The 24,832-nt window shown below is 41.8% G+C and overlaps 1 protein-coding gene across 1 annotated transcript; it reads left to right on the forward strand.

Moving 5' to 3' along the window:
• Positions 1–2,765: 2,765 nt before the first annotated feature.
• Positions 2,766–22,405, forward strand: SCPEP1 (serine carboxypeptidase 1). The gene is made up of 13 exons (XM_032805645.2): positions 2,766–2,890; positions 6,602–6,747; positions 7,548–7,637; positions 8,087–8,242; positions 9,096–9,170; positions 10,108–10,180; positions 11,214–11,251; positions 11,475–11,603; positions 13,057–13,141; positions 14,060–14,173; positions 14,923–15,060; positions 18,986–19,149; positions 20,902–22,405. Exons 1-13 carry the CDS (start codon positions 2,830–2,832, stop codon positions 20,968–20,970), a joined length of 1,338 nt encoding a protein of 445 aa, XP_032661536.1. The 5' UTR covers positions 2,766–2,829; the 3' UTR covers positions 20,971–22,405.
• Positions 22,406–24,832: the final 2,427 nt, after the last annotated feature.

Below are 24,832 nucleotides of genomic sequence, written 5' to 3' on the forward strand. Positions count from 1 at the left end.
TCGTCAGACACAGTTTGTTGTTTGCCTTTTCAAGAAACGCTTCCAATAAGCCCTCGCCAATTGTATCATGAACATTAAGAAAACCAACAAACGCTTCACGAATATTGACACCATCTTCACCGTTGCATTCAACAAAGCGTAACACCACAGACATCTGTTTTTCATGTGACACGTCGGGAGTACAGTCCAAAATAACTGAATAATATTTTGCTTTTTTAAGCTGCGCTATGTTGGCCTCTTGAATGTTACTGGCAACAAGTTGAATCAGCTCGTTTTGGATCTGTGGACTGAGGTACTGAACATGTGTCTCTGCCTTCTTAATCCTCTGTAAAAGTTCGCTGAGGACAGTATCATACTTTGCAAGCAATTCAAACAGTCCCAAAAAGTTGCCATTCGAAGGATCGCCGAGCTTTTCATTACTTCCTCGAAATGCCAAGTTTCTTTCGGACAAGAAAATAACGACATCAACCATGCGTTTGACAACATTTCTCCAGAAATCTCTTTCTTTCAGAAAAGCCTGCAATTCGAGTTGGTCAATAGATGTACGGTTTACTATGCCTGACCGAAGGTCAAACCATTTCACCATACAGTCTTGATGACCTTTGCCTGTTTCATGCTGCTGAAGTCTTTTTGACAGTGCTTTCCAAGCAGATGTTCCACGACGTAGCGGTATGTCGCCAGTGCCAAATAATTTACAACAAAAACAAAAAATGGCATCTTTCTGAACTGAGTACATTAACCATGAACGTCTTATTTTCTCGCCATTTGCCATGGTTCGATAGAAATGAGTACTTGTGAACCTCCGTCTTTCCTCGTTAAATGGAAATTCGTAACTTTCATTCTGCTGCGGTGGGCCACGTGCAACAATGTCACACACTTGCCTGTCCGATATATAGACGGTCAATCTCCTGGATCATCAGTCAGTGGTTCAGATTCAGACACTTCTTTCCCGGCAGCAGCTTGAATATCTGTCACAGTTTGTTTGGTAGAACAACTGGCTTCACCTTCGACCTCACTTGAAGCACTTCTGGATACTTCTGGATACGATTCGTCGCTGCTAGCGCTGTCCATTTCATGTGCCTGTACCTGTACGTTGGATTGCAGCGCAAAATACGTTGACAACTTTGGAATTTTCTCAAGTTCCTTCTCGGCATCTTTTGCTGCCTTTCGTTTACTAGCTCCGCTCTTATACATTCTCTTAGACATCACAAAGCACGCTTCTGCGTTGGAAACGATAAAAAACTAAACAACTAAATTAATAACATTTATCCGCTGACCGCCATTATGAACGCAAATACACTTTCTTTGAATGGGTCCAACTAAAATTCTAAACTGACCGACAGACAACTGATGTAGCCAATAACATTATGATGTATCATAATGACTTCACGGTTTTGTCAGTAAAACCGACATGGATTGTGCAATAGTGTCAATAAATGTCACTTACCTAGTTATACCTTACATTTTTTTTGCCACTTTTAGGGACCCCCTTCCTTGCGGGGGCTCGGAGGGTACGGAGGGCGCTCGCTACACCTCTGATCACCAGGCATTATTGTGAGTTTTATCTACTTTGGTTTTATCATCGTATTTATTTTTGACGACTGTAAAGCTCAGAGCAGAATCAGGGCCCATATTTCCTTTATTGTTCCCTATTTCTTCTTTTTCATAGTGACATTCATGAGAGCTGAGGAGTGATCTGAAGAAGAACTCTGTGTGGCTCGAAAGCTTGTCCTCTCCTCAGTAGGGTGAACAGATACCCCGATTTTATAGGGATAATCCTGATTTTTGGGTCATTTTCTTGTATAGGCTCCTGTTACCCCCCACCTCATCCCGATTTTTCACATTTGCTGTCTGGCCACCCTACTCCTCTACAGTAGTTGATCCAATAAAAGATATTACCTCACCCACCTTGGCACAGAGGAGTGTCTGTTTTAGACCCTGATCCTGCAGCTAGCTATGCGTGGGCATTAGAATATGGCTGGTTGGAGCCAGATTCAGGATCAAAGCTTTAATTATCATTTAAACTCTCTGTCGCCCCCGATCCCTACAATGCACCCCATGTAACGTTAATCATGTAAAACAATTCTGCTTTTACGTTCTTAGGGGAAAAACTGATATTAACATCTTAAATCCATGATATTGAGGTCAGATTTATAGAGTAGAGCCCTATGCATATGTGGAGTCTCATTAACTTCAGTGGGATTACTCACATCAGAAAAATTACTCTTGTACATAAATGTTTTTGGTTTGGGTCTGCAAGATAGGAGCAAGGAGTTCTTATAGAAAGTGTAAAACCTGAGTACCATGAAATGAGAATCTCAGATGTGTGGGCATTAAAAGAAAAAGAAGTTGGGAGAAATATTTTCTTAGGATTATGTCTCCAGGATGGATAATTTTGGAAACCCTAAGTCACTAGAGAAGTTGTGGAAGCAATGATTGTAAATCCTTTTAGCATACACAAATCACTTGCTGATTTTATACACAATTCCTTTCCTCATCTCACAGGCTGGATTTAGCCTCCAACATCAGAAAAGCCAATAGTTCTTATGTAGACAAGCCCAATAAATTCTGTAGCATAACACAGGGAAATCAGCCAGTTTGGGAAGCCAGCTAAATCTAGCCGCACAGATAGAACCAAATGTACTGACATCTTGACTGCAGCACAGATATCTGTTGCTTTTACCATGCAGGGGAGGAGAGAGGGCGCCCTGGGGTAGTAACCAGCTCCCTTTATAACCAGAGAGCCAGCACTTCCCTTTTCACTACGCAGCTGACTAGAGACCGGAGTCATATGATTTTCAGTCAGGAAACTCCCCAGTTGCTGCAGAGATGGAGCTGCTGCTTAGACAACACGTTATCCTGCTGCTTTTCCTGCTGACTTTGGGTTCAGGTATGTTTGGTAGGGGGCTGAGTGTATGAGCGATGCATGTTTAACTAGATCCATGAGGAGTTATTGAAGCTAGGGGTGGTGGACATTACTCACAAGTACCTTTCTACTAAATTGATTGTTTTATGGCTTGTTGAACTTTCAGGCATTTATTGTTAGGTGAACACTAAGGAGAGAATGCCTCCTTTTAGCTGCATACCCACTCCCCAGATATTTTTTGTGCTAGGCCCTGGCAGAAGCATCTAAATCCAGATGTGCTGAGAGTTTTGTGCAGAGCTTTCAAAGACTGATTCTTTTTAAGGGAGTCTGTTTCAGGCCCACACTGTTTTAAGCTTTGCCTATTCTGTGACATTAATTATGTAATCCCTTCCTTGGAACACTCTGGCTGTTCCCTTGTCTTTCACAGTGCAAAAAGTTTCCAAGTGTGTTAAGTATCAGAGGGGTAGCTGTGTTAGTCTGGATCTGTAAAAGCAGCAAAGAATCCTGTGGCACCTTATAGATTAACAGACGTTTTGGAGCATGAGCTTTCGTGGGTGAATACCCACTTCATCAGATGCATGAGTCAGAGATCTCATCCAATGTCCTAGAATGTACATATATATCTGCTGCGGGAGTACTCTGCACCCCTCTCATCTGCAGGGGTAGCTCTTTCTTTTTACTCCCATAAAAGTAGCCTTGCATTACTGAAGTGATAGACAGGCAGTCTCTTATTTATGTGGTATGCATAAGAATTGCTCTCTGAGGCCCTAATCCTTCAATAGGGAACACGTGGATGGCCCTTTGCCCCCACACAGAGCCCCATTTACTTTAATAGAGCTCTGCATGGGTCAGTCTGCACAACCTCAGGATTGAAGGTTTGGGGATCAAGTTTGAAAATCTGGTGTGTCCAAAAAAATTTTGGTTGAAGGTGGTGCTTTAATTTGAATGTGATGTGCCTCTTTTTAATTTAGGGCTCTGTGCTGTGCACCCTTAAGCTATAGTGTCAGTCTTTATTATGTGGCTGACTTTTTTTTCCTGGAGAAAAAGGTCCACTTCCCCTACCTGAAAGCATGAATCTAATGTGGGGTGGGTTAAAGATGCCAGCTTGTTACACAGAACAGGATTTAGATGGAATCTAACACTCTAAACTCTGCTGCTTCTCACCCTCCCCACCATCACTGGTCTCCCAAGACAAGTGACGATAAGTCTCTGTTATGTAACTTTTCTCAGATAAAACATTAAGTTGATGATTAAGAATAATGTAACTGAGATGTTTTGGAGCTTACTGTCAGGGCTATTGATAAGATATAACTGGAGAGACATTGTTTGTCTTATGTGGATAATTGTCTATACACATGATCTGTTAGTCTAGGTTTTAGATGAGAGGTCATACAATTGATGATCTTGCTGGTTCTCTAGGGTTCTTGAAATAACTAAATAAATTGAAAACACAAAAATGAAGAATAGTTAACAAGCTGAAAAAACAATATTCCTTCTTCAAATTCCACCTCTCTGATTTACTGCAAGCTATTGTATTATGCAACATTAAGGGGTTATAGACAAGACAAAGACTTGTAAAAATTAGGCTGTCTCTCTCCACTTCAGCTGTTAAATGGCTTTCAAGCCCAGCTTCAGGATTTTTCCTGAAGTTAGAAAAATAACTTCAAGACACACCTGTGTTGACCATTGTAAGCAACTGCCCAGTTAACTCCTAATAACTGATTTAAAGTTAGATGCACACTTCTGCTGGGAAATTTATGTGGTTTAATTGCAAGCATTTTAGTTTACTTGAGGCTGACTTTCCTTCCTACCACAAGATCCTTGCAGCCTGACCTTTCGGCTTCCACCTTCAGCTTCTATGATCCAAGCTCTTTGGTACTAGGTAATGGAGTATTCCTTGGAGTGAAGCTGCCAGAAAATGAAGGCCTCTATCCTGCAATTGGACCTGGATCCTATGCAGACCCTTGCACCCACTTCAGTGGGGCTCCCCATAGGCACATGGTCTGCTGTTCTGAATCCAATTGTAGTATCAGGGGTCTTTAGAGTTTGATACCAAACTCTCTCGGAGGTCATTGCTTGATTGGGCAGCAAAGACTTTTTCTTGAGTATAAGGCAAATGCCTTGTTGCACTTCAAAGCAGATAGAATTTTTAGGTAATGTTATTAGTCCCACATAGCTTGTCAGCTAATGACAGACTAAGGCAGAGGACTGGTGGAGTGTGCTATCCTTATTTTTGAAACCATGACACGATATGAACTGATGAGCTGAAGTCCAATTTGGCAGTAAGAATGAATGTGGATTCTTCATGCTAAAAAGTACCAAGAAAAATATCAAAGAGTCACATCAGATCTAAAGAGAACACGGCTGAACCAATTCTGTTTATAATATCATTCTACATGGGTAACCCTTCCTCTACTTGCAGTGTTTTCAAAATATTCTGGTAATGCTGCTAGCAAATTGTAGGCTTGTTCAAGGCCATGAATGCTGCTGCTCCTGAAATCCAAGTGAAACTGTGCCCCTTCAGAATAAGCAAGCACTTTAATGTGCTGTTGCAGAGACGTAGAGCAGTTCTTAACCCACATTTCTAACAAAATAGGTGGAATCATTCCAGTGCTATGCTCTAGGTCATCTTTACTGACCAACCTGCTTCTCAGTTACTGGACATTCCACATTGTTCTAGTGACTGTCTTGTGATAAAGAAGACTAGGGAGGGGATTAAGCTTTAAAGGTCTCCTCCCTACAATGCATCTGCATCATACACCATAGCAGATTACGCCCAATAAAGTTATTATCAATCTTCAGCTGTCTTCACTGGGTTTTGGATCAGGCCCTAATGATGACTTTTCTTAGGGCCCTAAATGTAACAATATTTGGATACTATAATATCATGATTTGATCTTGCCTGCAAGACTGGGACCAAACTGTTATACCTTGGGGCTGAAATCTTGTCTTCAAGGCACCAGTATTTCAGCCCAGCTCTTTGCAAGTACTTAAAGGCATGTCTGTCTAGAAAATTTATTCCAGCATTTGGACAGCTGCACTGGTGGTAATGATAATGGAAGGCCCCAATCCTGCTAACGCTTTAGTACAAGCATAACCTCATTCCTGTGGGTAGACCCGATGAAGTCAAAGTTATGCAAGTGCTTAAATATTTGCAGGATTTGGGTGGAAGTTGAGTGTAGTCAGGGTTCAGGTGTTTTGTTCAGTAGTAAATATTTTTGAATGAGAGTGTTTGTAATTACCACATCCAAAATTAAAACTCATAGGTCTCAGCCAAGTCTCTGTTGGTCAAATGTTTCGAGGCCAAATGTTTCATACTCTAATTCAGGTTTGGCAAGCTGGTCAGTTGACAAATAATGTCAACTGACCAGCTATTATTTGATCACCGTCAGTTATCCTAACAAGAATGCTCTAACCTACCTTTTTGATTGCATCATGATACCATTCTTTCATTTTTTAGAACTTCATTTCATTGTGTTTCATATTTTTCTGACTTAAAATAACTCAGTTAAGAACTTACTTTTTGTAGTTAGATAGATGCTTATGCCTAAGGACTAGCCTCCTGCAGACCATAAAGTCTTTCTCTTTGTTGTTACTGTTTAAATACATTAGTTCTGCAAAATATTTGACCAATTTGATATGATTTGACAACACTTGACCTGTCGTTGACCAATTATTTTTGGACTGATCAAATGCCCACTCTACTCGACTGAATCGGATACCCCTTTTCTTTAGGTGCCGTTATAAAGCAATCAAAAGAACAGAAAGAAGCATGGGGGTATGTAACAGTCAGAAGCAATGCACACATGTTCTGGTGGCTCTACTATGCAAACAACTCTGCCAAAAATTTCACAGAATTACCTCTCATTATGTGGCTTCAGGTAAGATATTGTGAAAGACATTTTAAAAGGAATCTTGATTTTTGCACCATTCAGCATACTGATCTTCCATGATATTCTAGCTACACAGAAATAAGATTGTGAGCTATGACTTATTCTCTGAGTCCCGTCTGAACTAGGTTTCCAGGTTAGATAAGAATACTGAAAATGTTAAAAATCAATTATATAAATTAATGGGACACCTCACCTGGATTATGTGTTTAGTTCTGATCACCCTATATCAAGAAGCAGATAGCAGAAACCAAGAGGGTTCATTATTCTTTGGATTGTGATTGTACTTAGTGGCCTCAACCTCTTTGTGCTAGGCACCCTGCAAACACATAACTAAAGGGCAGACGCACACACAAATCCTAGGCAGTATATTACAGGAGGCAATGTTGAATATAATCCATCAGTTGACGCAGGCTTTCACATTCTGGATTAATTCTGCAATATGTAGTGCACATGCTGCGCACTTGGGGAAAGCTGACTATTATACATGCACTAGCTCAGTAGCCGACTCTTCCATAACCTACTGCACTGAAGTGTGCTCAGCTCTGGATGGGAAGAAAAGCTTCAGAATGGTATCTGCCTAGCATAAAGATAATCAAATGCTTTCACAAATTAGTGATTGAGTCTTTTAAATTCCTCTCTCCACAAACAGGCCGTATATATAATGAAGGAAGACAGGGGCTCCTTTCACATTTTAGCATGCAGCACACAAACTAGTCCTGTGTAACTCCAATGATCTAACTCTATTGATTTGTCTTGATTCTAATTAGCTATCTTGTTTTCCCTCATAGGGAGGTCCAGGAGCTTCAGGCTGTGGATTTGGGAACTTTGAAGAAATTGGTCCCTTGGATGTAGAACTGAAACCAAGAAATACAACCTGGGTATAGTAGAAAGTTTAAGATTGATAATCTTAGCTTTTACTCATTGACTTATAGATGAGATCCTTGCTTTCTTAGTCAGGTGATTGACCAGGACAAAAATGCCCCAAGCAGTACGGTGTCCATCTTAAATTCAACACTTTCTCAGACAAGAATTTTTCCGTAGTTCTACTTTTGAGCCAACAAAAACACTTAAGGTGGTATTGAACCATCCTCCTCTACATGTTTGCAATCACTTGCTAATCTTTGAAAACTTTATCCCTAAAATGCTATAGTTGATGAAACAGCTGCTAAGAGCTTAAGCATAGGCTCAACCATTTGATTTGGTGGAGGAAACATGGTTTGGTGAACTTGTCTGTAATACGCATCTGGGACTGGGAAAAGGGGAAATCTGCACATATTAGTAATTGAATGGAGACTTCATACAAATCTCCTTTCTCTTGGTTGTATAGCTGCAGGCAGCCAGTGTACTGTTTGTCGATAATCCCGTTGGCACTGGATTCAGTTACACAAATGATAGTAATGCGTTTGCAAAAGATCTCTCCACTGTATCTTCTGATATGCTGGTTCTTCTTAAAGAATTCTTCAGGTTGAACAAAGAATTCCAGGTAAGGAACTCTAATTTTGTTTAATAGCACTAAAGAAATGTGTAGTTCTAATCAAGCATCAGAGAGGATTAGTAAACAGCTAGACAGAGGAAGATAACAGCCTCTCCAGAAGGTAGCATGTGCCACTAGCTACTGCACATATGAATGGCCATATTGGCTCCGACCAATGATCCATCTAGCTCAGTATCCTGTCTTCCAATAGTGGCCAATGCCAGGTGCTTCAGAGTGAATGAAAAGATCAGGGCAATCATCGAGTGATCCATCCCCTGTCATCCACTCCCAGCTTCTGGCAGTCAGAGGCTAGGGACATACAGAGCAGCGGTTGTATCCCTGACCATCTAGGTTAATCACGATTGATGGACCTATCCTCCATGAACTTAACCTAAATTCATTTTTTAACCCAGTTATAGTTTTGGCCTTCACAACATCCCCTGGCAACGAATTCCATGGGCTGACTGTGCATTGGGTGAAGAAGTACTTCCTATTGTTTTAAACCTACAGACACAACTCATGTCCTTTTTTTTTTCTCCCCAGTTTAAAGGTGACATTGAATGTCTAATTGACATCTATTGCAGCTGCATTTATTTGTGCTGCTGTCTTTGGCCCCAATCCTTCATTCAGGCTGGTGGATTCTTGTCCCTGTGGTGAGCCTCACTGAAGACAATGAAGCTCTGTGCATACAGCATTGTAGGATCGGAGCCTCTTTAGGTGCAACTCAGAATGAACAAACAAAATGTCTAGTGTTTGAGGGATGAACAGCTGCAGTTTGGGTTTTGTGCAGGTGGCAGAGGTTGGGAAAAATGTATATTGCTCTGGGAGCCTAATAGCCTTATGGTATGGTTTCCTTCTCTAGACTATTCCATTCTACATCTTCTCAGAATCTTATGGAGGAAAAATGGCAGCTGGAATCGCTTTAGAGTTGTATAAGGTAAAGCAGATCCTTCCCTACGGGAGTGAATAACAGCTTCTTCCTTGGCAGCATGTGTATTTCTCACATCTTGAAGAAGGGTCTGATGGTGTATTTGATTTTTGTTTAGTTTTTGAGTAAAAGCTTTTTCATTTTTAGAGAGTAAACTTTCTTCACTGTAGACGAGGAAGATCTTAGTCAAGCTAAGAAGTGGATAACTAGGAAATGATTACACTGTGCCCCAGGTCTCAGGGGTTGAATGGAGCACAGGCAGCCTTGTTGGGGTTGATTTTCAAAGGCACACAGGGCAGTTAAGTGCTGGACTCTCACTGGAAGTCAGTAGGAACTGGGCACCCAATTTCCACGTGTGCCTTTTGAAAATGTGCCCCATATATTCTTTAGCCCAGAGTCAGTTGCTTGACTTGGTGTACTCAGGGCTTTGTTGAATCATCCATGTGCCTCTGACAAGTGACAAGGCTCTTGAGGGCTCAAGATCACGGAAAGAAACAGTTTATTCTCAAAGGCTCAAACTGAATTAGAAAATTCATAAAACTTTGAGCTTCCATAACTGACTTTTATAGATACAGTGTGTGAGCAAACTATGTACTCCCTATCTTCCTCCTGCTGGTGCTGTTGTCTTATCCTATGATAATCATATCAGGCCATGAAGTTCACGAATGAATTCAGCGATTCTTACAGAGCCTCCTCTTACCAAGACAAGTGCCAATGATGAATTTATAGTCATTTGGGACATAAATGGACTCTCATCAGATCTCATTTGTCATTGCGTCTTGATGCTAGTTAAAATGAAAGGGTTGTTTCCTGTAACACAAAGGCACTTCTGCTTATCTTGCATTGTGAAGCCTGTTTCTACCATTTGCTGGTTAAGGAGAACTAGGAAGAAGATCCTTGTTTACCTAAATGTGTGTTAAAAGCTCTCTTTACATTATTTTTAAAGGCTATTCACGATGGGAGCATAGAGTGCAATTTTGCTGGGGCTGCTCTCGGAGATTCATGGATTTCTCCTGTAGGTACGTTTATAGGATTTTTGTGAATTTCTCCCTCTCCCCAAAAAGCCCACCTCTGTCTAGAATGCTGTCTGTGCCTACTTTAAATGGAGCAGATCTCCAGTGAATGCAGAAAATCTAATCTGGGTAAATGTACATTGATGTTCCAAGGAGCTGTAATTAAACCAGCCCCAGTTTAGAGGGGTCAAAAATCAAAATGGCCTTAGGACAAAGCTAGTAACAAACTCATGTTCCTTTAGATGGGTAGCAGGGGAGTGTCCCTAAAAGTCACTAAGGCTTAGCTACGGAAGGATTCACAAGGCTGCAACTGATTTGGCGTGCTCCTTATGTAATCCAAGCACATTTCAAAAATGGCAGGTAGGAAAATGCCTGTTTTACCGCTAGCCTCTACAGTAAGTAGGGGGCTTTACATCAGGAGGTCTAAGTGTTCCTAAATTTCCACCACATCAGGCTTTTAAACTGCTGTTTGCATTTTACCACCAATCTCTAAGTTTACCACTAACATTAGAAGCCACCAGCCACAGCAATGTGATAGTTAACAAAGCTGGTATGACTGTTTGCTTGGGGAGAAAATGTTAGAGATGAAAGCATTTCTTAGGGTCCTGATCCTGCAGTGAGAGCTACATGAGGAGACCCCATTGGCAGATCTGGACTTAGATGTGGGAAGTTAGAAGGGTGGGAAGCTATAGGTTTACCTTAAACAATCTTCCCTAACTGTGCTGCAAATAACAACCCTGTCTACATGTTCTCATGCGCTAGCACAGTGCTACAATGTTTCAGTTGCAAATGCTGCAGGAGAAATGTCTATTGGTTCCATTGGTTAATTTGCTGGGAGCTCATGTCATGGTGGTGGGTTTAGACTTTGTAAACAGCTTCAATGCCTAAATTTTGTACTAAATTTGTTCTGACAATGCCTCTTTATTGAGTAATTCATCTTTTCCTCTCTATGCTGCTGTCACTATTATCCCTGCTATATTAGAGGGAAATTTGTGTCTGAGAAATTATTAGATGCTTGAAACCTACTTTGTTTCTCTAGATTCTGTGCTTTCCTGGGGGCCATACCTTTACAGCACTGTAAGTATCTACTCCATCTCTGCTATTTGCAATAATTGTTCTGGTTTTTAAGGCTTCATTCAAGACCTTGTATTATACAATTTAAATCCAAGAGGGGACTTCCATTTCTAGGCTAGCTTTCAACCACTATACTGGTAATTAACAGGACATGACATTGACTTATGGTCTCAAATCAAATTCCTTCCATGAGTAATTGATTGTTCTCTTCCTGTTTACATTCCAGTCTCTCCTTGATGATCAAGGTCTAGTGGAGGTGACTGCCGCTGCCAAAAAGGTCATGAATGCAGTGAATGAAGGGCAATACACACTGGCCACTGAGCTCTGGAGTCAAACCGAGGAAGTAATTGAACAGGTATGAAAATGCTGTCTGCCATCAAGATTTGTAAGTAACCTATGCTCATGGCTTATGGAAATGAACAAATTCAAGTAACGCTCTGCTATTAATGTACAGAAGGGACAGTTTCTCCATTACTCTGCTCCTTGTGCAGTTGTTCACACCAGTGCACTCAGTGTGCCACCATGCTGATTTGAAAACATTTGATACTGTCTTTGCATTGGTGTAAATGACTACACAAGGTGTTAGGCAATGGAGAATGAGGCCCAGATGTATGCGAAGCAGTATAGCAGCAAGGTTTTGAAGGTCATTAAAGCAGATTTAAAGTAAAGCACATGACTAAGCCCATTGACTTCAGTGGTACTACTCAATCTTAACTTTAAAAACATGCTTTGCTTGGTTGGGCCAAAGTATGTGTTTTACCGTGACAAGTGCTACATAAGTGAACCATATGTGACTTAAAAAAAAAAAGTCACATGCTGTACTAAAGCTGAAAGATTATGCTAAAAACTGCTCATTTTTGGCTGTTTTGCAGCTGCAAGTGTTCTGTGCATGGCTGATTTCACTTCCTCGTTTCATGCTTTAGGATGATACTTTGGCTATCTTTTTGCCTTTCTCGCTAAGCCTGTGTAACCATACCTCCCAGCTGCAATGTGTACGTAACAGGGACGGCACAGCTGCTCCACTTTGGTTGTTGCTATGGAATGATTTCTAACTTCTACATCAGAACTTCTAAATATTTAAATTTAATTATGGAAAATGTGTAGTGTCTTGTTTTTAATTCTGAGTAACTTTCATGGAAACAAATCTCTTCTCTGGTCCAGTTCCAGTCTATTGGCTGTATTAGGGATGTGGTAAATCCACAATTCTTTGATTCATCTAGATATGATGAAATGGCTGCATCAGTTGTTCCAGAATATGGATGCCAGATATTGATTGACGCTAACAGAGGGGAGCATGTTGGATGGCTGAGGCTGGTGTGATAGGAGGAAACTGAGCAATGGGAAGCCTCACATTGGGAAGGTCTGGCCGAAGGGAGCATCTGGGAGATCTGTGGCACTGAGACTATGGCTGCAGCTGGTGGAAAGTCTCTGGAGCCATGGATGGGGTGGTGGGATTCCAGGAGATTCCCACCTCTTCAAGGCTAGGAAAGAAAATCAGTAGAAAGTCCTATGCTCTCCCTCACTCTCTCTCACACACAGTTGCGTGTGAACTTTGGGGACTGGAAAAAGCCCTTTCCCAAAACCCATCATCAAAAAGGAGGGAGCAAGGGACCAAAGGCCCTTCCAAAAAGGGCTTTCTCAAAATAGGGCCAGAACAGGGAACAGAATAGGGCCCCATTTAAGTAGGGATCATTGATCCCTCTCCACTCTGCGGGTAGAGTGCAACCCTCATGTATCGGTGAGATGTTTCTCTTATAGCTATTGAAATAAAATGTCTAGTCTGATATCCTCTTCTCTCACTCTTTCAGAACACGGACAACGTGAATTTCTATAACATCCTAGCGAAGAAGTCCCCAGATCTCAAAGCCTCGAAACATGAAAATATCCATCTTAGTAAGTTGAGGGGAGTAGGTTTAAGAAATTAAGCTTCCAAGGGCCTGATTTGCAGAGGTGCTGAGCACCCAGACATGTGGTTGTAGGCAGTAGGAACTATCTGTGGCTGCCACATCTTGCAAAGATGCCTCCAGTGTTCTCAAGCTCCTGAACCTACTGGTCTCCGTACAGGGAGAGCTTGAAGAATACTCTTGAGGGATATACCACAGCTCTTCTGTGGTATATGCGTCCACCTAGATATACCCTGTGCACTCTAGATATTAGTCAGGGGCAGTAGTAAATACATTACTGTAGAACTTCAAAACCTATGAACTAACTATGTCCTCCAAACACTTGCATGGGATGATCTGATTAGACACTTGCCTTCATCAGCCTTCATGCCATCACTTCTTCATCACCTTTAAATATTGACATGGAAATAAAATAACTGTTTTTATTACTGTCCCTGTTGGCTCCCAGAGACAGATGGGGGTGGAGGGATGAGGTGAAGAGCCCTCCTTACTTTTAAAAGTACAAGTGGTTGCAGCTCAAAACTAACTCATCTGGTGATGAGAAGAATTTATGTTCAGGCTTACTAGCTGAAGCAGAAACTTAGCCCCAGAAATGTACTGTTGGGAACAATATCCACTGGCAGAAAAAGGAACAAGATAATGACTCTGTTCCTCTTCTGTCTTCTGACCATGCTATAGGCTGATTCTGTATTCTACTGTAGACTTCTTAAAAATCAGCAAGTCTCTTCCTCTGTGTACTATTGCGGTTTCAGTAGCAAAGAGTTTCTTAGATCTGAACTGAATGAGCCTCGATAAGACTTGTTTTTGCCTTGTGGTGTTTGTTTATCAGACACCATCTTCATGCATATCCATCATCTTTAAATCCAACACCCTGTGCTGCAGAATAAACTCTTTTCTTTCCTTTCAGTTAAACTTTACCAGCGCCATGTTGAACGTCTGCATAAGGACAGCTTAAGTGACCTGATGAATGGACCCATCCGAAAGAAGCTGAGAGTCATTCCTGACTCTGTCACATGGGGAGGTACCTTTCTACCCTCTGATATGGCTCTAATGGGCAGCTTGTCACTTACACAGTTTTGTAGTCTGTTCAAAACAGTCTTGATGCTGTACCACATAATGTCTCCCTCACTTGCTTGTTAAAATTCTCATCCTCCTTGGGCCCAGCTGTAGGACAGGCTCCTAAAAATGACCCACAACAGGGAACTGGGCAGGCCTATGGGCATAGGCATGATTCTGGTCCTTGTGTCTTCCCCTCTAGCTTGCCAGGGCCTAACTAGGTGCACACCCTGGAAGGGAGAGTATGCCTAATGCCTGAGCAGCTGAAACCTATCCGTGCACCTCAGTCTACCAAAAGGATTCCTAGCCATTCTCCTCTGCCAGAAAGCCGGTGCTGTGAGAGTTCAGGGAAAGGAGGGTGTAAATCAAACCAGAAGGAAACATTAGAGAGAAATGCTGAATACCTGCCAACACCCCTCCAGATTTGTAATGGGAGATGGAAACTGACAAATCCGCATGTGTAGTAATGTTAGAAACATGTGCTGTGCTGCTTTGATATCCCCTGTATATATGTGGAATTTGACCATTCTCCATTTCTCTCCAGTCACTCAGACTGATCATTGTGGTCTGGAATGTACCGTTCCAGTGCTTGCTTTTCTGCAGCAACGAATCACATTTCACAACTCTTGGCAAGCCCTGCTTTTGATGCTTCCATTTAAAGATGACACACTTAGTCAATTGCACTGTCTTTCATGTTTGAATCTGTATGAATAGGTCAGTCAGAAGAAGTCTTCTTACACATGGCCAAAGACTTCATGAAGCCTGTCATTCATATTGTGGATGCGCTGCTGGCAGCCAATGTCAACGTTACTGTCTATAACGGACAGCTGGATCTCATTGTGGACACCATGGGTAAGGATTCATTCTTCTCTCTGAAGAGAAAGATGTACACTGGTCATTAACATATTAAAATCCCCCCATCTATAGTACTCACATAGTCCCCACTACTATAATACCTATGCATCTCACAGTCTTTAATGTATTTAGCCTCACAACACCCCTGTGAGGAAGGGCAGTGCCATTTTCCCTGTTTTATAAATGGGGACCCAAGGCAAGAAAGGACTAAGTGACTGGTCCAGGGTCACACAGGAAGTCTGTGGCAGAGCAGGGAAGTGAACTCGGGTCTCCCAGGGCCTAGGCTAGTGCTCTAACCAATGGACTATCCTTCTTCTACATTAAGGTACATTTGTATATCTTACAAATCACACTGTGTCACCCTTTCAGGAACACTGGCAATGGACACATAGATCTTATTCACTTTATAGTTTTCTTGGAGAGGGTTTAAGCTGGGTTTGTTCCCAGAAGAGCCAAGGAATTCAGTTCCCAAAATCCACAGATTCCTTCCCCACCCCCACAACACACACACACATACACTCTGTGGTGCAGTGATGGGACGACAGCTCTATGTAGGGGTTAGTGCCTGCAACTGCTCCCTGGTGCTCTTCCTCCATGCTGTCCCTTAGTACTCTTGGCAGAGCACCTTGACTGCTGCTGGGAGAAGCAACATGGCCCATATACTCCAGACACATTTTTGCATCCTTACAGAGCCCCTGTCTTAGTTTTTTGGAAGGCCACAAGGGAGCTGGCTGCCCCCTGACTATCCCATCCTGGTCAGACCCATGGGCTTGGGTCCCCTCCTTTCTGCTCACACAATGCTATGGGAGACTTTCATCTTGAGAGAGCATAGGTGGGTATGGCCGCTTCTTCCATGTAGCTTTCCACTGAAGCTATTGAACAGACCTAGAAAAGTCTGTTTGCAGTGCTGGATAGTTAACTATCCCTAAATATTTCTCAGTCAATTAAATTAAAGCCTGCTCTGCTGGGAGCATTAACTCTATGCTGATGTGACCTGTAGTTAATTAGGGTACCTGAGGATAATTTTTTCCCCTTCTTTGGCAAAATAAGATCACTAAAAGCAGACTTGAAAAGTGGCTTTCAAGCAGTGTTTTAAACAAAGACTGTTTCTTTCAGAAGTTCCAAGTGGCTTATAAAATATACAGAGTGGTAGAGACATCCTAAAAAATGCGCCAAAATGAGCACACAGTGAGTCACTCAGTATATTATGCAATGCTTCTGTATGTGCCAATAGTTCCAGCTCAGTCTGCTGAAGCTGTTACTCTGGATGCCTGGATGAGGAGAGCCGCACTAGCAACTGTACACTCAATTGGGCTGCACCTCTGAGTTGTACCTTTGAGAGGTGCAGCTCAGAATCTGTCCTGCAGTCCTGAGGACACTGCTAACTATAGTTCCATGAAGAACAGAATTCACTGTTGGAAACTCACTTTGCTAGAGTTGGGAAGTAGAAATTAAGTTTGAAGGGAAATGCTGGGCTAGGTCTCAGATCACAGGGATTTGGTGCTAGGAGATATCCCCCCACTCTAAGAATTTGATCACATTAGTTACATCTCTGCCATGCTTACTTCCAGTGTCTTGAGTTACACACCATGACATAACTCCTAACTATGTCAACATAGTGTAGTTTGCCAAGGGCAGCAATCCAAACCTTGCTGCTCCTGAGATGGAGCCAACAATAAGGGTAGATCCTGTTTTTATTTTATTTTTTTATTGCTGTCTGACCCTAGCCATTACTGGGGATGTGGTTTGCTTCATTGTCATCTCTTATGTCTTTTGGCATCACAGGTTACGCTGGTGGTGTATTTTGTTGTTAACTATTTTACTACGTGCTAGGTATTTTATAGCACAAATAAAGAAGTGGCCCTCCTCTCCCAAAGCACAAATAACTGAGTTATCATCTTTCCGGCCTGATGCTCTGACTCTGTCAACCATCCCCCTCCACACAGCCACACCTACTTGAATCCCTCCACTGGATGCCCCTTACCCACTAGATCAAGTGCAGGCTTCTTGCCCTCTCCTTTAAGGTCCTTCACAGTTCTGCCCTCCATACATTTTACCACATCACCCCGCCCACTCTAGCCTTGCTCCCCCATTATGTCTACTTCCCGCTCGCCTCCACGAATTCATGGGCCTTCTTCCAGGCAGCCCCCTATGTGAGATAGGCCCTCTAAATTTAGCAGTAAAGCCAATGGCCTCCTCCCTTCATGTCAAATACTCCTCACAATATACTTTTTCCATGACACCTCCACATAATTAGCCCACTAACTAATCACAAACTAAGGAGCTGTGAGGTGACTATATATTTATACATGCAAAGCATGACTAGTGTACATATAGACATGGACATATTTATTTCATTCCTTTCTCCTGCCCTACTGATATTGATTGTATTGGATGGCAGGCCCTTCGGGGCAGGGACCATGTCTTATTTCTTTGGACAGAACCTAGGACAAGGTGGCCCAATGCTGACTGAGGACTCTGGGCGTTACCAGGACCGAAACCATTAATAATGGCGTCTAGTGACACGAGTGAGCCTAATGATCAGTCTGGAGCTGGGGGGGTTGAAGGACATGTGCACCTGCCCAAGAGCACATGCTTGCTCAGCTTAAGCGCAGGTGCATCCCGGTTGCTCAAAAGTTTTTGTTTGTCTTTAAGAGACTCCACACTTGTGAAATGAAGCTTGTGGTCCACATTAGGTGTCACTGGAATATCTCATTCTGAAGCAAATCCCCAGAGTTCATTCTGTTTCCTTTTTCTCCTTTGTTAAAATAGTCTCCTGTACTGATCTGGGCAAACAATGCTCTTGTATTACAGAGTTTTATTGCTGTAATCTCTCAGCCCCTAATTGCTAAGAATAGATGGCCTAAAGCTCTCCTTTTCAATTCCTTTTCATGGACAACTCAGCAATCAATAATTCTGTAAATAGATGCTATTTAGGATGTCAAAACTCGTAAGACAAATTGGAGTGCCACAAATTGCTAATTTTGACGAAAAATTAAACTGCACTTCTTACAGCATGAATTGCTGTAGTAACTGAGTGGTGGTTTTAAAAACAATAATAGCTTTTTTAAATGTCCTGGAACTGGTCTCTTTATTTGCTGTCTCAAAACTTTTCTCTTCCCTAGCTTGCTCTTGAAAACAGATGTTGCCTTTTCAGACTCTCCTGGCTGAATGACTGTAACAAACAGCAAAACAATGGCCCTAATCCAGACCGTGTTTCCAATGTGTGCTTGTGCTATCACAGCTTATGATTCTGCAAGGTGCTGAACAGCCTCGATTCCTACAGTCTTGGGGACAGGAAGTCCAGCAACGTGCAGGACCAGTGCTTGTATTGGTATCGATATACATGTAGAACCAGAATGAGGCTTATTTTGCATAAGCATGCGTTATGGTGGGAACCACCTAACATTGGTCTTATGTGCCCCCCTGAGCTGAGAATTCCTACCTGCCGGTGTGTCCATCTTTAGGTTTCTGTGTAGCAAGGGAGGACTTCAGGATGTTGTGTGGGAAGGCGAATGAAAATATGCTGGAGTTGCTAATGCATAAAAATGCATCACATAAAAATGACTCGCTTACAAAATCAGACATAAAAATACAAACATGTCAGTTCTTAGAGCTGATCAAAACCTTTGGGTCAACTTTTGGAATTTTCACAAGACTGTCCCTCAGGGAAGAAAAACCTTTGAAATTTTTAATTAAAAGTTGGTTGTGGTGTGTTTGTGGGAGTTTTGTTTGTTTGTTTTTGTGGTTGCAAAAAAAAAATTGTTTGAACATTCAACATATATTTTACCTACCATACTTGCTATATATTTGTTCATATAGCGTCTAGAATAATGGGACACCAATCTCAGTTGGAACCTTTGGATGCTGCCTTACTGTAAACAATTAATAATGAAACATAACTCTTCTATCACTAATTTAGGCCAGGAGGCGTGGGTTCGGAAACTGAAATGGCCTAAACTGAAGCAGTTCAGCCAACAAAAGTGGAAGGCTCTGTATGTATCTCCAGAATCCTCTGAGACAGCTGCTTTCCATAAGTCCTATGAAAACTTGGCCTTCTACTGGATTCTAAAGGCTGGGCACATGGTAAATAGCACAACTGCTGAAAGACAAAAGAAACCTAATATTAGTCAAGTTGTAAATGATGATGTATCTGTCTGCTTTGCCTGCATAATATGGCTAAAAGCTTTCCCACATTTGCATGAACACTCCCGAATCAGACTATGTAGATTATTCCTTTGATTAATTAACTTCCTGGTCTGGAGATCTGGTTTACACTCAGACTTTGCATAATACCCAGCACAGACTTAATGGGCCTTATTCTCCCTTTCTCTGTACTGGTGTAAATAAATATACATTATGTGGAGCACAGGTTGTAAAACGCTGCCTTTCTGGTTTGGTAGCATTTTACACCCAGTACTTTGCTCAGGTTAATTGACCGTCAAATAAGGTAATGGAAAATCAGATCTTAATTCAATACTGTCTCTCTAAATTGTTTGAACAAAGAGCGGTAATCTGCATTGCATCCATCTTTGTCACACGGTGTAGATGTATCTTCTGTACTGAGAAAAATGTAATCTTTCTGTTCTGTACAACAATCCAGAACCATGGGAGGAGGGTAAATCTTAATTACACTTTCCTTGCAGACTCCAAAATATTAGAAGCCTGTTCAGTCAACACACTGAGGCTTGTTTAAGGGTTTGTTTACACTGGTACTTTACAGTGCTGCAACTTTCTCGCTCAGGAGAATGAAAAAACATCCCCTTGAGCGCTGCAAGTTTCAGCCCTGTAAAGTATCAGCGTCGACAGTGCACCGGCACTGGGAGCTATTCCCCTCGTGGAGGTGGGGTCTTTTTTTATTGTTTGTTTTTTAGAGCGCTATGCCACGACTACACAAGCCATGTTAAAGCGTTGCTGCAGCTGCAGCTTTTAACATTGCCAGTGAAGATGTACCCTAAGTGAAGACCACCAAACTGTATCTAGCAGCTTCCCAGCCACAAACAATTTCAGAATGCAGCCACCTTAATACACTTCTGATTCTTGGCCTTGCCATGGAATTTCCCATAACTTTTTAGGCCTTCAATGTATATTTGTGACCACCATCCTAATGCCCTGCTAGTTGCATTCTTTATTTCCCTCCTTGGTAGAAAAGTCTTAATACATATAAATCCTCTCCCTTAATGACCCTGGAGAAATGTTAGCAGTGGGAGTACCAAAAGGCAGAACTAAAGGACTCAAGAGCTGATTATCCTTTCACTGGGTTTTTTTTTTAAATGGGAGTACATCTATTGTCTTCAGTAAAGTTTATTCCCACTGGTGGAAGACTAGTGTGAGATCCAAATCAGGCCCCCTGTCTTCCTTCCTGCAACCTTGGAAACAAAAAACAACCAAATTCTAAACTGCATCCAACTTATTTTCACCAGTCCTAGAGCAAGAGCCTAAGCTTGCTTCAAGATTAGGGACATTCCCATGACTGTTTATCTGCTTGAGGCACATGGAATTTGCTTTTAATGTTGTCAACTCTCACTGCTTGGGAGGAAGATTGGCCTGTTTAAGGCATAGAATTGGGAGGTAAGAGATGTTTTCTCTTTCTGGCTCTGCCACATATTCCTGTTTTACCCAGGGGAAGTCACTTTAACCTGTCTGTGCCTCTGTTTCCCCATCTTTACCTTACTGAAATCCTCCCTTGGAAAGTACTCTCACAAGGCACTAATATAAGGGAGCAAGGTGAAGGCTGTCCCAGAAAAGCAAGTTAAATATTAGTGTGACTATGAAACATCTAGAGCTAGCAGTCTGCTTCCACATAGCAATTAATAACACGCTCTTTCCCTATGGTAGGTACCATCCGATCAAGGGGACATGGCATTGAAAATGGTCAGGATGGTGACACAACAAAAACACTGGTGAAATGGATTCCGGCTGGGAAGGTTTTCATATACAACTCCGGTGTATTAGCAGAACTTGTGCCACAGACTGAACTTCAGAAGGAACAATCACTATTTGGAAATTTAGCCTCTTTTACACTTTGGTAATGTGCAAGGCATTTAAGGAGATGCATGGTTTATTCTTAAATGAAATGCTGCCTTTTAATTGTAAACTGTGATTCTCTGCCTCAATACTGCTCACACTGACTTTTCCTGTGGGAACTTCACTCTGATAAATAACACTCAGATGCTTCTTTGAGGATTTCCCAAATGTTCTTTGTCTGTTTATGCACCAATATTAAGATGAGTTTGCTGCTCTAAAGATTCAACCTCAGGCAGGAAGCCTGCTTCCATAAGCTGTGGATGTTTTTTCCTAAACAGGTGACTTTGCATCTGCATCAGACACCATTGCTTTCTATCAAGACACTGCAGAGTGGCTATGCTAGGACTTCATTTTGGATCCAGATCCAGTTTGGACTGAGGTGTGTGTTCATACTGAACCACTCTTTCTACTCTTGAGCCTCCTTTTTCATGTGCATTATCCAAGATTTGTTTTTTAATGCACTCAGTGCCACACAACCATCACTCAGTAAAACCTTCTTTTCCCCATAATTCAAACAGGAAGGCATGGATACATAATATGAGAATAAACACTGTGCCAATACTTTAACTTCACAGAATGAGCGAAAGTTCTAATGGCTAAGAGCTGGTGGGCTTCTGGCCTCCACCCAGAAAGTGAAAAGGAGAAGGTTAGTTAAGCAATAAGGAGGAGGCATAAGTCAGAACAAATACCCCATCCATATTTTTCTAGATCTTGGACTGAGTCTCACAGTGAGCTATTGGCTTTGCAATTTGAAGTGGGGATTCTTTATAAAGCATATATATCCCAGCTCCCCAGTGAAAACAATCACACAAATGAGGTATCTGAATCACTTCATTCCTGTTGTGCAGCTGCAATCCTCTTTGAAAATGACCCCTTTTATCAACACTCAGGCAGCTTGTTCCAGTTGTCAGACTCCTAAATAAATAGCAAACATCCCTGTGCTTCCCCACGTATGAAACTTAAGAGTATTAGCGTAGCAGCTATTTTGCAGTGTAGTGCTTTGTAAACACGTGCACGAACTCTGCTGTTAAAGCATCAATAAGCTGAAAGTATGCTATGGGGAACTTTGGCAATGCACAAACAAACTACCTTTCCAGTAAACCAGTGGATCTCACTTAAATGCTGCACCTTGTGGAATCAAGTTGATTTGATGCCTAAAAATGTGTACCTCTATGGTCTGGCTTTGGGGAATAAAACCCTAAGTGCTAAAGAATGAATCCAATAGTTACATCTGTGCTGATCTATATATTGATCCTGCTCTTGTCACATTTTTAACATGTTCTTGAAGCCAAGTAAAAGCCTATATTGTAATGGATTATAGCACTTTCTGCCTAAAAGCAGCAATGGGAGGATACTGCCGTGTGCCCCCATACTTTATAGGTATGTAAGTGGTAGGTAGCTAACAGCAGCAAGTTTCTTCTCCCCTTGCCCAATGCAGAGAAAGTGGAGGGCAAGACTCAACCTGGAACCAGTGACTTAGAGGAACAGCTGGTTATGATCTAAGGGAGGGATACAAGCAATTTGCCTTGTTTTTTCAACGGGGGAGTCATTTTCCCCTTTGTTGATCATCACCCAAGGTAGATGGTGGCAGTTCTGTTAGCCTGCAATCTTTTGAAAACCGATTACTTCCTCTGAAGTTATTTCAAGCAGGAGTACTGTATGCCAAAGTGCACTTGGAAACGCCTCTGTGCAGGGTAGCAGGGTCCGCTTGGCCAGTTAATGCATAGCAGGTTAGTGTGCTGTAGATTTACACTCCAGCTTGCTGTGCACTAACTCATTCTAGACAAGCCCTTGCTGCTACTTCAGTCAAACCCCTAGAGAGCTGTTGAATGGCTTTTGCCCTGTTTCCTCTCCCACTCCAACAGTCTCAGCTATTCCAGGCTGCGCTTGTTCTGAAACACTGGGTGTCCCCATAGTGCAGCAACCATGAGGCTGAATCAGTCCATTGGGGTTTAATTAACTGAGCTGAATGCCTTTTCTCTCACACTAGGGAGCCCAACTTTTCAAGTACAGTTGGTATGTTCAGCTCAGCAGTGTAAGTTCAGTAATGGTTCATGATGCTGCTGCAACCCAGGAGGGATATTTTGGTTAAGCAGCAGGAGCTGAAAGACTGAACATGCAGGTACAGTAGCTGCTGTGACTAGAAACTCAAGGCTTGGTGTTGGGTTGTTTTGGTTTATTTTTTTAGGCTTGCTCTATATAAATTTCTACATATCACACTGAGAATTGGGTGTAATTGGAAAAAATATGCTGAGACTGCAAGAATATGTAGTCACTTAATATTTTCAAGAGTGCTGTAAACTGAAGGTGCCCGGGATTCAGGGTTTAAAGAGATGGAGGTGCTCATGAGCCATTCGGATGAAATGGTTATTGGAAGGTCCATGTGCTGATCCAAAGGATTTTAAAGTACAATCTGCTCTTCGTCTCACCATACCAGCTTCAAGGCAGCTTTGTACCCATTCACTTCCCCCAGGCTTTTTCTTTCCAGAGTAATTTTACTAATAAATGAGTATTTATTCATCACAACATTCTTTATAAACTATACCCAGGAAACACTTGATCCACCACTGTGGTTCAGCTACCTCGGGAGTGGAATGCAGCAGCTGTTTAATTCTATACAGCATCACTGAACTGCCTAGGACAGGAAGCAAGGAACACAGGTCTAAATTTTCCAAAGGGGCAACTGATTCTTGGGTGTCCACCCTGATATACATTAATGGGTTCTGATTTTCAGAAGATGCTCAACAATTTCTGAAAAATGAGGCCTCTCTTAGGTATCTCAAGGTGAGCACTCACAGTCCCTCATTACTTTTGAAAATATAGGTCATAATGGACATAATAAACAAGAGCACTATGATTTCCATTCTACCTATACATGGGCATATTAGAGACCAAACGAGGCACAGACACCACCCTTAATGTATCTTTTCTAGTTCAAACGGCTATTGAAGTTTACATGGCAAGTGGTCAAGTTCTGTCTTCTGTTTCATCTGAATAATGGCAGGTAGCCCCTTAATCTCACCATCCCTAAGAATAGCACTGGTAACTGGTTCAGACTCAATCAGTACATTTCCATCACCAAGAGCACTTCCTGCAGAATCTAGGTTTCCTTCACCAATATTCCTCCAAGTCCTAAGTAGACCCCAGTTTTATAGACTGCACACAGAGCTGATGGAAATTAAAAAAAAAAATTTATCAATCTCAAATTTTGATTTAAAAAACTGGAAAAAGAATTTCATGACTTTTTTTTACCATTTTCCAGCCATTTCTAGTTGTAAGATTGGATTGCAGTACAACCTGGTATGGCTAATGGTTAAATAATGGGATGCCAAAGAACAGGAAGGCATAAGCTATTTATGGGGGAGGACTTACACCATCGCTGCTTTTGACATTGTTAAGAACTGGATTCAAGAAACCATTTTCAGTGCCTAATAACTTTATCAAGCCTATTAAATGATGAACAATGCCACCTATTACATTCCAGTAGATGGCACTTTTTATATTATATATATATATATATACACACACACACAGACCTCTCTTATAAAGTAATCCCACAACATTGTTTACATTAAACTCCATTTTAAAGTCTTTTGAGGAGAACATAGAACTGCCAAACTGGATCAGACAAATGGTCCTTCGGTGCAGTATCCTGTCTCTAAGAGTGGCCAAATACCAGCTCCTTCAGAGTACAACATTGAGGGTGGGGGACACCCCAACACTAATGGGATATTATAATAAA

Source organism: Chelonoidis abingdonii, chromosome 13 (assembly GCF_003597395.2).
Source record: "Chelonoidis abingdonii isolate Lonesome George chromosome 13, CheloAbing_2.0, whole genome shotgun sequence".
Taxonomy (NCBI): domain Eukaryota; kingdom Metazoa; phylum Chordata; order Testudines; family Testudinidae; genus Chelonoidis; species Chelonoidis abingdonii.